General features: G+C 36.7%; 1 protein-coding gene across 3 annotated transcripts in view; it reads right to left on the bottom strand.

Annotated features, from left to right (window-relative positions):
- Positions 1–791: 791 nt before the first annotated feature.
- Positions 792–14,797, bottom strand: part of mtss1 (MTSS I-BAR domain containing 1) — an 82,335-nt gene continuing 68,329 nt past the window's right edge. The window contains exons 11-16 of one of the 3 annotated variants that reach the window (XM_065279623.2): positions 12,756–12,878; positions 10,601–10,735; positions 8,473–8,629; positions 8,142–8,168; positions 6,226–6,497; positions 792–5,178 (exon numbers count right to left, since the gene is read on the bottom strand). In XM_065279623.2, coding sequence (XP_065135695.1) covers positions 4,237–5,178; positions 6,226–6,497; positions 8,142–8,168; positions 8,473–8,629; positions 10,601–10,735; positions 12,756–12,878 — 1,656 coding nt within the window. In that variant the 3' untranslated portion in view covers positions 792–4,236. The remainder of the gene's footprint in view (positions 5,179–6,225; positions 6,498–8,141; positions 8,169–8,472; positions 8,630–10,600; positions 10,736–12,755; positions 12,879–14,797) is intronic. The other 2 variants (XM_065279624.2, XM_065279626.2) reach the window with 2 other exon arrangements.

Below are 14,797 nucleotides of genomic sequence, written 5' to 3'. Positions count from 1 at the left end.
ATGGCGCAAATGGCGGCGCCTGGCGGCGGCTTCGGGGTCTAATCCACCTCTCTCACGCTCACTTTCTCTCCATCCATCCATCATCTCTCTCTCTATCTATCCATCTCTCTCTATCTATCCATCTCTCTCTATCTATCCATCTCCCTCTATCTATCTATCTATCTATCTATCTATCTATCTATCTATCTATCTATCTATCTATCTATCTATCTATCTATAAATCCATCTCTCTCTTTCTCCCCATTTATCTATCCACCTCTCTCACGCTCACTTTCTCTCCATCCATCCATCCAGCATCTCGCTCTCTATCTATCCATCTCCTCCTATCTCTATTTATCTATCCATCTCTCTCACGCTCTCTCTCTCCATCTCACTCTCTCTATCAATCTCTCTATCAATCTCTCTATCCATCCATCTTTCTCTATTTATCCATCACTCTCTCTATCCATTTCTCTCCATCTATCTCTCTATTTTTACATTTTCTTTTTTTCGCTTTTATATATTGTTTTCTCATTTCTATGTAAAGCACTTTGAATGACCTCTGTGTATGAAATGTGCTATACAAATAAACTTGCCTTGCCTATCCATCTTTCTCAATCTATCGCTCTATCCATCCATCTCTCTTCCTATTTATCTATCCACCTCTCTCTCCATCCATCCATCCATCCATTTCACTCTCTCTATACATTTATATATCCATCCATCTATCTCTCTATCCATCCATCTCTATCTCTCTCTCAATCTATCTATCTATCAATCAATCACTATCCATCCATCTCTCTCCTCTCCATCCATCCATCCATCCCTCTCTCTCTGTCTGTCAAATATATAAAATGTTTCATCCTAACCCAGTGGTTAAGTTTGTTCATAGTTAACCCAATGATGTGTTCAAATAAGCGTATGTACAGTATAATATGTACGCATCTATTAATTTGTCTGTCATGCTAAATTATTACCCAAAAATCTAAAAGAATAAAAAATAGGCAATTATCATTACAGTGCTCGTCTTAGTTCATACAAATGTTTGATCAAATGTATGCATGAAAGTTAAAATAAAATAAATAAAAACAGGGACTCAGATGTTACCTTTTGAACATTGTTATATTTTTTAAACCCACATTCCATTGTGTTTGAGGCTTTAGCATTGACTACAGTCATGAGAGTCACACAGTAACATGATATCTATACATTGAGAGATCAACTCTCTTCACTCACTCACGCACGCACGCATCTTCAAATTTAAACTCTTAACAATAATTAAGGCCTGCTTGTCAAATTAAGACTAAAGTTATCTAAATTCTCTGTCATAGGTTTTAGAAAAATCAAAAAAATACACCAGAGGCTGGGCATCGAGACAAATTTGTGCATAACAACATAAATTTAAACTTAATATCGCACAACCTCTCATAGATTTTTGCATTAATAACTAAGATCAGCTCAGGACAAATTTCAAAATATGGGAGAATATAGTATAGTACATTGCCAAGAAATAACATATTTGTCTCTCATTCATCTATTTCATTTGGTGCTTTGTAAATTTCTATCATGACATGGCACAACTGCAGACTAAACATTAGATATAAAAACAAAACAAAAAGAGAAAAACGACCTCAAATTCAAAACAAGAACGCTCCCTGGGTAAATTTCCTCCTTTTCACCTGCTGAACAGTACCATCTGTATAATAGCAATTGTAAAGGCATAAACTGAACTCAGACCTGTACGTATAAGAACAAATACAGACAACGATCGCCGATTAAACATGCATTTCCAAAGAGACGACAAGTGAACAACTTCAAACATCACCGACAGCCACTAATAACAATACACATCAGTGGACCAACATCTCACCTTTCAGAGTAAAGTGATATTCTTTAACATACAGAAAGAGAGACGTACAGCAGCTGCAAGTTAATCTTTCAGTACAAGGCCTGAAGAACATTGTGTCAGGATTGAAAGCATGTAAATCACTGTACGCCGAGAAGACAATCGGGCATACAGATGGACAGGGGGCGTAGAAACTTTATATATCACCCAGACAGGTGCGAAGTAACCCTAGATTCAGAATAAAATAAGATATAAAAAGAGCAAGAAAATGGGGAGCGATAGGAGGAGAATTACGTAAATAATAAAGAAACACCTTCATGTGAAGTCATTTTATAACCGGAGAAAGAGGGAAAGTTCAAAAAGTCCAATACAAAGAGCACCTGCCAGCATGTGCACGAGACAGAAATAATAAGTTTTTAGGTTAGTCGTTTTTCTAGGCAAACTTTTACACACAAACCAAACAACCAGGGACTAAATATCATGTAAATTAACATACAGCATCATACAGGGACGAATACAATCTATGCTTGATGCAAGAAACCTGATAAAAAATGTGATTAAAACCATAAGATTTGTGATGCACGTCAAACCAACATCCAGCATCGGCTTGTGTGTGTGTGTGTGCGGGAAAGAAAACAGGGGGGCGTAGCAAAATTACAAAGACCAAAGGTGCATCAACACAAACCAAAAGAATTCTGGGTAATTCACTCGCAGATCAAACTCTCAAAAATGTAAATGTATTTAAAATAAAAGCGCTGAAATAGTCATCAAAATAAATGTAGAAAGCCTACACTGCAAAAAACAAAAAAAATCTAAAAATTCTTAAATTAAGATGCTTTTTCTTGATGAGCAAAATGACCCAAGAAAATAATTCTAGTTTTCAATTTTTCTTGAAATTAGTGTTTAAGAAAATTTTTCCAGATTTTTTGCTTACCCCATCGGCAGATTTTTTTGCTCATTTTTTGCACAAAATCACTTAAATTTGATATTTTCGGTCTAAAAACTAGACTTATTTTCTTGGGTCGTTTTGCTCATCAAGAAAAAGCATCTTAATTTAAGAATTTTACTGAAAACAAGACAAAAATACTAAGAATTTTTTTCTTGAAAATCATTTTTTGCAGTGAATTTAGAAAATGGCAAAGGTAAAATAATGTAAAGACAAAAAAATACACCAGTAAAGAACAGCACTGAGATCTCAGTTCTGTATTTATGCAACGAACATTCGACAAACTCATCTCTTTGTGGTACATTTCAGGTTTATTCAGCAGGTTTGTTGATCAAGGTTCAAATGATTATTCATAAGATTTATTATTATTAAGTTTCTTGACGTGACCTGAAGTAGGTTCATATACAGTACGTATAAAATAACTTCCGAGTTTATATCTTCTTTACTAATTAAACTTTAAATCTATTGATCTGTATTTCCTGTAAGTTTGCATACTTCAATTTGAGAAAACGAGACAACTTGCAAGAAAATTTTTAAAACTTTACAAAACCAACAAGCATAAATTTTCAGGTAAAAGAAAAGTAAATACTTATAAAACAGAAAAGAGTTGCAATTTTTAATCCGAGGCTTCCCTGTCAATGCAACAATGTTTAAAAAAAGTCAAAAACGGAGGTTTTATGAATCCAGTCTTTATACCAAATACCTCACATACGCATCTATAGGACTACAGCATCAATGCTTTGGTAAACAAATAATTCTGGTAGAATAAATAACCACAGTGATGCCTCGTAAGCTCTCACAGTTATAAGCAACACAAATATGAGCCACTATTCCAGTCCTTCATTTATCCACCCAATTACATTTTTTACATCCTCGCTTGACTGCAACCCCATCGCATGTCCGGTAATTGGGTGGATTAAAGGCAGTGGTGCAATTTTCCGTTACCCTAAACTGTACAAAAATAGACATCTAGCGCTGCTTTATCTAATTTCAAAAACAAACCAAAAACAAGAATAATACAACAGCAATGGTTTCGCTAATATATACAAAGAAGTTTTTGATCTCTAACCAGAAGTCATAAAGGCCGAGTGCTTTTTCTTCCACAAATACAACATAAAGAAATAAATTTAATATATCTTAAGCTCCTCCAACCATCAATCTGTATATCCAAGTACGTATATATTTATATATCGATCTACGCGTGAAGAATTAAGTTTAATTTACTGAGGCAACATTCGTACGGACACTGCATCTATAACTTGCTCCGAGTTCGAGAAAGTTTGTTCGTCAAGCACAGTGCAGTTCAATCAAAACTGATTTCCCAGAATCGAAAATGTCTTTTGTTGGAGGAATCGTACATAAGTGAATAGTTCTGCCTGCACTAAAAAAAGTAGTTAAACAAAAAGATGCAAAGCCAAACGACTGTAAAAAGCCACCGATGAAATTAAAGAAAGTAAAAAAAAGTTTAATTGAGATGGTTGGGGGTGATGAAAGGTGCCGAACGATCGTTGGTAAGCGTCCGACGTAGTTTGACTCCCCTGCGGATCAGGGACAACATGTCGCCTCCGCTGCCGGAATCGGGAACACTGTTGGAACGGTCCACGCCAGGTTGGGGCCGCCCACTTTCAGTCGGCACTTCCTGTAGATGTTGCTGATTTTGTTGCGGTTGACAAGGAAGTGTTTGATGCTTTTGTTCTTTAAATTTCTGTTGGAGCTCTTTTTGACGCTCTGTTTGCTGATATTGCGGTTGTTGAATGTGTTGTTGTGGCTGTTGATTGTGTTGTGCTTGTTGATATTGTTGTTGAAGTTGTTGCGGTGGTTGATGTTGTTGTTGCGGTTGTTGTGATGGTTGATGTTGTTGTTGCGGTGGTTGTTGATATTGTTGTTGAAGTTGTTGCGGTGGTTGATGTTGTTGTTGCGGTGGTTGTTGATATTGTTGTTGCGGTTGTTGACTGTATTGCTGTTGTTGATTATATTGCGGCTGATGATTGTATTGTTGCTGCTGATTGAACTGTTGTTTGTATTGCTGTTGTTGAATATTTTGCTGTTGTTGACTGTATTGTTGATTATTTTGCTGCTGGAGCTGTTGCTGATTATATTGTTGTTGTTGATTATTTTGCTGCTGCTGCAGTTGTTGTTGATATTGCCTTTGCTGGTGTTGATGCACCGCATACTGCTGCTGTTTGCTCATTTGATACAGCTGCTCTGTGCCGCCCACTGGTGGCTGCCCAGGGAACATTGAATAGTACGGAGGTGGCATGGCACTTAGACTTTGGGTGGACACACAGAGATTTTGTTTGGTGTGAGCCAGATCAGATACGGGTAGCCTTTGCATCACTCCTGGCGGGCACACGGTCTCATCACTGCCGCTCAGACCGACTGTAGAAACAGACGCCTTCAGTGGGACCTGAAAGTGAAGATGAAAGTGGGTTTCCTGGTTAATAAGGTACTCAGTAACTCAACAATAAGATAGAGCAAAACAAAAACAATGTAAATTCAAAACAATCAAAGTGTGCCAAAAGTCCAACTCGAATTTCTGTAAGAGCTTGAAATGAAACATAAAAAAAATATTTAGAAAATCAAATGACATGTTCAATATTCTTGACAAAATGACATTTCTACAGGAATGTTTTAATTCACATTTACCTAACAAATACTTGTCAGAAATTTTTGCACATTAAAAAATAAATACGACCTCATGTTGTGTCAATCACCCTTACACACTACCCCGAAACTTTCGTCAGTCATGAAAAATTCGGATCAGGTAATGAAAAGAAAAGAAAAATCCAAAGAAATGTCCCAGACCCGAAATGACCCAAAGCACACACGAAAAAACCTGATGCACACATGCAAGATGGTTCGGGTCGCCTTGGGTCCGTTCGGCCAAAAACACATTCATTGTAAATTACCCGAGACCCAATGCCGCTTTGCGGACCTTTGCACAAAGAAAGAAGGAAGATGCAAAACTTTTTGAAATGTGTCCTGCTTTAAAAATGGCCACTGTGGTAGATGAAAGAGAGACAATCCGCCCACTTTGGATATTAATCCTCTGAATTGATTGCATGCTTTTTGAAAAATTTGATAATGTATGAATCCTGGTTCTGTTGTTGATCTTTGCACGTTCAATTAACCCTAAATGTTTGTATTGTTTTTACCGGGTCACAGACCATCAACTACATTTTTACTTAATGACAATTTTAATATTAAAATCTTAGTGAACTTTTAACGTTTGGTTAAAAAGCTGCGATTGTCGGTCGGGAAAATTAACTTGAATATCCCTACATGGGGAGCTAAAAAACATTTTGCACTCTTTATCAGAACCCTACTTGTATTTTGTTAGAATTATCCTTGCTATAAGCCCACTTGTGTTTTTGCAATTACAGAAATTCCCAGATCATCACAGAAATTCCAATTGGAATGCTGTAGGTATTACTTTAGGTTCTGTGTATAATACCTGCGGTGTTGAGATTGGTATGGGAACTCCTCCGCTGATTGTTCCACGCCGAATGTTGGGCTTGCTGGAGGGTTTACGCCGAATAGTGGCCGTGTGTGGCCCTAAAGGCTCGGGATCCATCAGCAGACTGACGGTGGACGCCGGCCTCTTGGTTTGAAACATTTTGCGATAATTGAGACTCAGGTCACTGTTGCGAGGAATCGTTGAAGATTTATCAAAATCAGATTGACTGTGGGCGTCCTCTCCACCATGCAGAGAGATATAGTCATAATCTGAGAGAAAGAAAGAAAGAATAGATTCATACAAAGTCTTACACATTTTCGATAACAACCTCCGTGTTGGTTAATAAGATTAACAGCACTTTTACAATCAGTAAAAAAAAGAAAGAAATGTAATTAAGGATGAATTTACATATTCAGACTGCAATTGTCGAAACCCAGGAATAATTTTTGCCGCTCCTTACAAATAATTCCTTATTGTAAAACCTTTGGATGAAGTTATGAAAAGTAAAAAAGCTACATGAATATAACAATTATACTGATTTACCACCCAAACAATAGATAAAAATGACTCATGAGGAACATGAACTCTGCATTAGAGGGCTGTTTCTCTCAACTCGGACGATATGAGAAGATGGACAATCGAGAGGACAGCCAATGAGATGCGAGATATTATATATCCCATGGTTACAGGTACTCAATACATTTAGATCAGGGATTCCCAAAGTGTGGGTGCGCGAGCTACCACCAGGGGGTGCGCGAGAGGAAAAATGTAATGGCGGTCTGTTTCTTTAAGTGGGATTTTTCCATACAATAAAAAAAAAAAAATGAACAGTAAACATTTCCTTTGTAATCGCTTTTATTTTAAATAAAAAACTATAATTTATTAGTTTTTGATAGAAACGTAGAAGACAGCTGCTGTCTTTTTCAACGCACTGCTCTTCTGTTATGCACTGCAGCCGCTATATGCGTGCCAACTCGTTTCATTCATTCCATAAATATTATAAATATGCTTAACTGACTGAAATCAGGGAAACTGTCATGTGGGACGTCTTATGATAAAGTTGTTAGTCACGAAGGAGGAGAGGGACCAAGAGAGAGAGACTTTTTTATGGCAAAAATAGAAATAATGAAATGTGACGAGACATGGGCACAGGATACGCGAGCAATGTGTTTTCATGCATGGTAAAGAGACCGCCAATGAATTATATAATAAAATACATAAATACTTACTGTAGAGAACTTATTAAAAGCTTTCATTTAATTTTGTTTGAAACTTGAGCTGTTATAATGAATCTGCAAACTATTATACACCTTTTGTGCGAACAGTAAAGGCTTTCATTAATGTGTTTGATGGGTCTGCACGTGACGCACTGGTAAACATGAGGAAACCTCTCATATGTCATCTATTAGCTGACGGCAGTAAGTGTACGTTTTTTACCATAGTAAACTCGAATGGCGTCTAAATATCACAGTGGTTAAACGCATACACGGGGGCGCGCATCATCTACGCTGAGCGTAGTTTCAGATGGTGCAATAGGCGTAAATATTTTTCACAATGTTGGACGTAGCTAAGCCCGACGTAGGACTATTACACCCAACTTCTTAACATCCGGCTAGTGCAACCGGCCCTTGGTTATTTGCGCATGATTAAACATGAGTATTTATGGTGAGAAAATAAAGCTTTTTTGGATTTTTTTAAAAATGGGGATTGGGGGTGCGCCAACCCGGTTGGGACATAGAAGGGGGTGCGCAGGAAAAAAAGTTTGGGAACCCCTGATTTAGATGATACTCTTTAAACACGCACGCCTGTAACATGACATGGATTCCTCTAAAGAAATGACTGTTGATTATGTTGATTATTAAACACAATGAGAGAAAATAAATCAGTCGGTGCAATGACATTCAGAAACCTACCATATAGAGGTGGTTCTTTCTTTATCGCTGTAAAAGAACAATAAAGTACATTTAACATACATACAAAAGGCCCCAAAAAATGCACTGGACAGATGTGTGATTTGTGCAAGCACATCTGATTTGGTCTAGCGTCGGTCTATTATGCCCAAACCTCAAATTTGACACTATAAATCAGATTAACAAGTCTATTGAGCATCGATGATGTTGAAAGTGAAAGCAAACACTACGTATCATTTTTAGGATCGTTCTGCATGTTTAAATGTTTGTGAAATAAAGAAAATAAATCTGAGAATCTGACCACAAATGCTTATGCATGTGAATACATACTGACCATGCTGTGAGGGTATGGTGTCCTCGGAGCAGGATGGTGTAGTCGTCTGTGTGCTGTATCCACTGGAGCAATGAAGTGAATCTCGACTGGTCCGAGGAGCGTCTGAGTTCAGCCCGCCTCCCAGTGCAAGAGCCAGCTGCTCTCTGGCTGTCTGTGGCTATGGACAGGAGTCAGAGCCAATCAGAGTTAAGAGTTATGAATTAATACAACACCCAAAATTTGTCTAATACACTATACAAAACAATGACGGGGGGTAATTTTTTAATTTAAAATTTTTAGTTTAAATTATATTAAAAAATATAGCCCATTTTCTTAAAAACAAATCCAGATAATTTACTCACCACCATGCCATCCAAAATGTTGATGTCTTTCTTTGTTCAGTCGAGAAGAAATTATTTTTTTTGAGGAAAACATTTCAGGATTTTTCTCATTTTAATGGACTTTAATGGACCCCAACACTTAAAGCGTAACTAAACCCCTGGTCAGAGCCTGACTCCACCCACTGCAATATTTGAAAAATGCAAGAAAAGTGGGCAGATCCCAACGGAGATAGAGGGGACGAACTAAGTGTGTGGTGAGATCGTAACAAGGGTGTGGTGAGCTTGAACCTGCTTACGTCACGAGTCATTTCTTGGACCCAACATCCAATAGGAAAATTCAACTGCAGTAGCCACCGTTCAACCTCAAGAGGGCAGCACTCAGACGTTTTTACACCATATATTGTAGTATTGAAACACTTTATATCCAAATGTCAAAAAACTTACTAAAATCAATGAACAGCACTAATAAAGCATCATTCTTACAGATCATTAACTAAAAAAAGTTGGTTTGGGGTTTAGTTACTCTTTAACAGTTTTAATGCAGTTTCAAAGGACTCTAAATGATCTTAAACAAGGCATAAGGGTCTTATCTAGCGAAACAATTCTCATTTTTGGCAAGAAAAAAAACTTTTAAACCACAACTTCTCATTTATCTCCGGTCCTGTGACGCGTCAGCGCGACCTCACATAATTGCGTAATGACGTGGAAAGGTCACGTGTTACATATATGAGACGCACATTTGCGGACCATTTTAAACAATAATCTGACACAAAGACATTAATTAGTATCATTTGACATACAACAACGTCCGAACGGTCCTCTTTCTCCACACTTGTAAACACTGGGGTGTAGTTTCAAATGTCATCCACGACCTCTTGATGTGATGACGTATTACGTGACGACCGGAGGAAGGCAAGAAGTTGTGGTTTAAAAGTGCATATTTTTTATTTTTCTTGCTGAAAATGACAAGACCCCAATGCCTCGTTTGAGATCATTAAGAGTCCTTTGAAACTGCCATTTTAAACTGCATTAAAACTGTTAAGTGTTGGGGTCCATTAAAGTCCATTAAAATGAGAAGAATCCTGGAATGTTTTCCTCAAAAAAAACAATTTCTTCGCGACTGAACAAAGAAAGACATCAACGTTTTGGATGACATGGTGGGGAGTAAATTATCTGGATTTTTTTAAGAAAATGGACAAATCCTTTAAGGTTCTACATAAATAAGGGCGTAGCCGCTTGAGTGACAGGCGAACTCCACTGCTGTCACTACCGTTGAGCTAAGGCGGCGTGGTTTTAGCAACCAATCACCTCAGCTTCATCCATGTCCCACATCTTTACCCATTTTCGGTAATCCAGTGATGTGGTGCCAAAATGGCGACCAACTATTGGCTTAAAAAAAAGCCCTTCATAAATCTATGGGTGATGTCAAGGACACCACGTCCATATTTTTTACACTCTATGCACCGGACACACAAGAACCAATGATCATCTGAAGTACAAAGGTGGATCTGACGTGCCGCCATTTTAGATCTATATGTGTTTACGATCAAATGTGATGCATCAATCGGTAAATAATAAATGTGCTCAAAATTAGAAAAATTTTCAAACATAAATTTTCACGTCAAAAGATACACATTAACCCATTGGTGTTGTATGGATTCATTTGGGCCACTTTTCAATGACATTACTGTACAAAGCTACTAAGATGGCATCAAGGGGAGTAAAGGATGGGCTAAATTTCTTTTTTTGGGGTGAACTATTCCTTACACTTCATTAATTCATCATTTCAGCATTAAATTGACACGTACCTTGCCTGAAGTAGACAGTGTTCTGGATCTCTCCTCATGCCCACTGTACACTTTGTGTGGTGGGGGCATTAAAGTCCCGTTCTCTGTACCCGGGGCGTTTTGACCTTGCCACTGGCTGTTAATACCACTTTGATCCTATAACAAGGACAGATTCATTTATTCTCCTTAAAAACATAGTAGAGGCAATAAAAACAAAACACCAAGAATGATTATGTGTTAAACACAACAATGATAATGAAGATTGAGGCAGGTGGTAATAGTTAAGTGTACAAGTTATTTTTGTGTCAACACATAGAGGAGAGGGAGGGTACACAACCAATGTGATTTTTAAAGACCTGACAATGTACAATGAGCAGGTCATTAATCACAAACAGACCACGACCAAATAAATAAATAAGTGGACATAAAATGTTGATTTAAAGGGAAAGTTTACACAAATATGACATTTCTTTACTCCACCTTGTGACAAGTTGTCATATATGTGACCATGGACCACAAAACCAGCCAACAACACAAGGTATGGGTCAAAATTATCGATTTTTTATGCCTAAAATAATTTGGATATTAAGTAAAGATCATGTTCTATTAAGATATTTTGCAAATTTCCTATCATAAATATATATAAAAAAATTCTCAATATTTATATTTTTTGCACCCCCAGATTCCAGACTTTTCAAATACTTATCCTAACAAACCATACATCAATGGAAAGATTTATTTATTTATTATTATAATTATTATTTCAAAATGGACCCTTATGACTGTTTTTGTGGTCCATGGTCACATATGTGTACCATCACATGACACATAAGGAGCAATGATATTTTTGCATCTATAGTTGAAAAAAATCAACCAAAGAAAGGAAGTCACATACATATTTTGATTTAACTATTCCTTTAGTTGAAAGTATTTAAAGGGATAGTTCGGCCAAAAATGATATTAAACCCATGATTTACTAACCCCCAAGCTGTCCGAGTTGCATACGTCCATCGTTTTTCAGACAAACACATTTTCGGATATTTTATAAAATGTTTTCGATCTTTCAGCTGATTAAATGTAATGTTACGGGGTCCACCCATAGTCCACGACCTTCAAGTCCAAAAAAAGTTTGTCCATCCTTCACAAATTAAATCCAAACGGCTCCAGGATGATAAACAAAGGTCTTCTGAGGGTAATCCGCGCGGTGTTGTTGTAGAATTATCTATATTTAAAACTTAATTAACGAAAATAAATACCTTCCGGTAGTGCCGCCATCTTAGACTCCTCTGTATTCAGGAGAGAGTATTAGCGTAGTGTACGCACTTTTCTTAGTGACGTATGACAAATTCGGAGGGCGGGGGCACAGAGCAGCAGCAGAGTAGCCTCTGTAGGCTGCGTAAGCTCTCATCCTGAATGCGGACGCGACTAAGATGGCGGCGCTACCAGAAGGTATTTATTTTCGTTAATAAAGTTTTAAATATGGATATTTCTACAACAACACCACGCGGATTACCCTCAGAAGACCTTTGTTTATCATCCTGGAGCCGTTTAGATTTAATTTGTGAAGGATGGACGCACTTTTTTTGGACTTGAAGGTCGTGGACCCCGTAACTTCATATTTAATCAACTGAAAGATCTAAAACATTTTATAAAATATCCGAAAATGTGTTTGTCTGAAAAACGATGGACATATGCAACTCGGACAGCTTGGGGGTGAGTAAAACATGTGAAAATAGAAAATGCAGGGTGACATTAAACTAGTACAAATATCAAAAAACAACTAGCTGAGACAACGTTCAATTATAGTTTTGCAGCCATTTCACAAAAAAAAGTTGCAATTGACCAATCGGCACCCAGTAGATAAATAAAATCAAATATTTGGTTTACATTAATTGCACAGAATTCTTCGTACGACTTTCATGTAAAAAAACAACTATGTATGCATGCAAGGCCTTGATGAAGTCACACAGGATTATCAGAAGACACTCCTCTCCAATGACCTGCAGAGGGAGCTCTTTGCATTCACAAGCAACAAAAACACATCCTCCACACACAGACAATGATGAATACATAAGGAAACCTATTAGAGGTAAGTGTACGAAAGTACATGCACCATAAACTCATTGACAGTCCATTAACAGTTACACACACAGCACGACACCGAGTCGATGCTCACAGTGCTCCTGTGGCGTAGGTGTGGGCCGCGGCGGGCGGTGCGGGTGATTGTGGGAGAATTGCCCTCGCTGAGGGAGCGAACGCTTTCCCCTCCTCCTACCAGGAGGAGAGGACTGCGTGAGCGCTGGTAGGTGGACATGAGGAGGAATGCAACAAGAGAAACGTCATTAGATTGTCTCTTGCCAAATCCACGCCCCAACAAATTCCCAAGTGTACTATTATAAAAGCCCTTTTGACCTTTAAATGATTTAATTGGCTGAAAGAACTCTTTTTTGGGTACTCGATTAGAAATACAGAAATGCAGTGTTAACCTTCCTCAACAAGTCTATCACACAATACATTTACAAAGTGACTTGCGGTGCATTCAAGCTATACATTTTATCTGTATCATGTGTGTTCCCTAGGGATCGAACCCATGACTTTTTGCCTGATAAGCTTTGCACGTTATTAAGCACAGTCATATCAAATGATCATATAAGTTTAAGTTTTTTATTTGTCACATACATAGTTATATGCATATACAATTAGGGGTGGGCAATCAACCGGTACTTAAGAAAAACCGGTAGAAATTTGTATTTGGACTATCGTCTCTATCAGGTTACGAGCCCACGTCACGTTGCTGTGCATGTGGTCACGAAAACGTAATGTTTGTACACGTATTTCAGCCCCACAGTTTTAAAACAAGTGATTTTAAGCCATTGAAACAAACTACAAAGCTATAAGCACATGCTTTTTCTGTGTGAGAGGAGCGCGCAAGTCGCGCATCCGCTGCACATTAAGCTCGTAAGCATTTTGCCACTTTATTGGCCTTAAATATATGCGTCAAAATTCCCGTCTTTGCAAGTATCCTCATAAACATAACCATTCAGGGCTTAAGAGAAAGTAAACAGCTAAAGGGGGAAACGCATATGTAACAGTATATTAGATCTGGACTTTGGTCTTAAAGGGAAGGTTACCTAATTTTGCTCCTGTCTGTCACTCATGTTAATCAAACAGCATTGAGAGAAAATTATTTAAAATTTTATTTAAAATTAATTATTTTTAGGGCTGGGAAAAAATTATTGCGATTAATCGCATACAAAAAAAAAGTGATTTTTGGCATAATATATGAGTGTGTGCTTTGTGTAATTATTATGTACATATAAATACACACACATTCATGTATGTATTTAAGAAACATTTACATGTGTGTATATATATATATATATATATATATATATATATATATATATATATATATATATATATATATATATATTTTTTATATATTCTATATTATATATAAAAAAATAAAAAAATTGATACATAAATAAAAAAAATCTGATATGAATATATGTATGTGTGTGTGGTTAAATATACACAATAATTACACACAGTACACACACACACACACACACATATATTATCCAAAAAAATAACTTTTATTTTGTATGTGATTAATCACGATTAATCTTTTCCCAGCCCTAATTATTTTATTTATTATCATTCTTTCATCACTGACTGTTTATCTTCAGTAAGCTTGAGTTTTGTTTGTTTTTATCTTCTTTTTTATGTTTTTTATAAAAATTCTATGGTATTAAATATTTTAATAACATAAAAACCTTTTCAAAAGATAAAAACCTCTATCGAGATACATCTCGATATCATGATATAAAATTGTGGATTTTGGTCATATCGCCCACCCCTATATACAACCTGTAGTGCTCAGTTACTTTACGTACACAATGACATTTATTTTTTTTGTGTGTTTAAATAAGTATTTTAATAGTTTTTTGTTCTAAACTATACTGTACTGTACTAACTATATTGTATATTTATGTATTATATGCATCATCTAACGATTTGGTATCATTTTGAAGTGTATCTTCTTGACAAGCAAAATAATAAAGACATTTTGATCAGGCAGTATCAGAAACTATCAGATGAAGGTCCAATAAACTGTAATAATAATAATAATAATATCTCTGTAAAATACTACTGATAGAAGTGTTAATACGGATGGAAAAGAAATGTTTATTTATAAATAAATGTGTTATTAAATTA

This window comes from Paramisgurnus dabryanus, chromosome 7 (genome assembly GCF_030506205.2).
Source record: "Paramisgurnus dabryanus chromosome 7, PD_genome_1.1, whole genome shotgun sequence".
Taxonomy (NCBI): Eukaryota; Metazoa; Chordata; class Actinopteri; order Cypriniformes; family Cobitidae; genus Paramisgurnus; species Paramisgurnus dabryanus.
The sequence above is the reverse complement of the archived record's forward strand: the minus strand, read 5'-3'. Positions and strand labels throughout refer to the sequence as shown.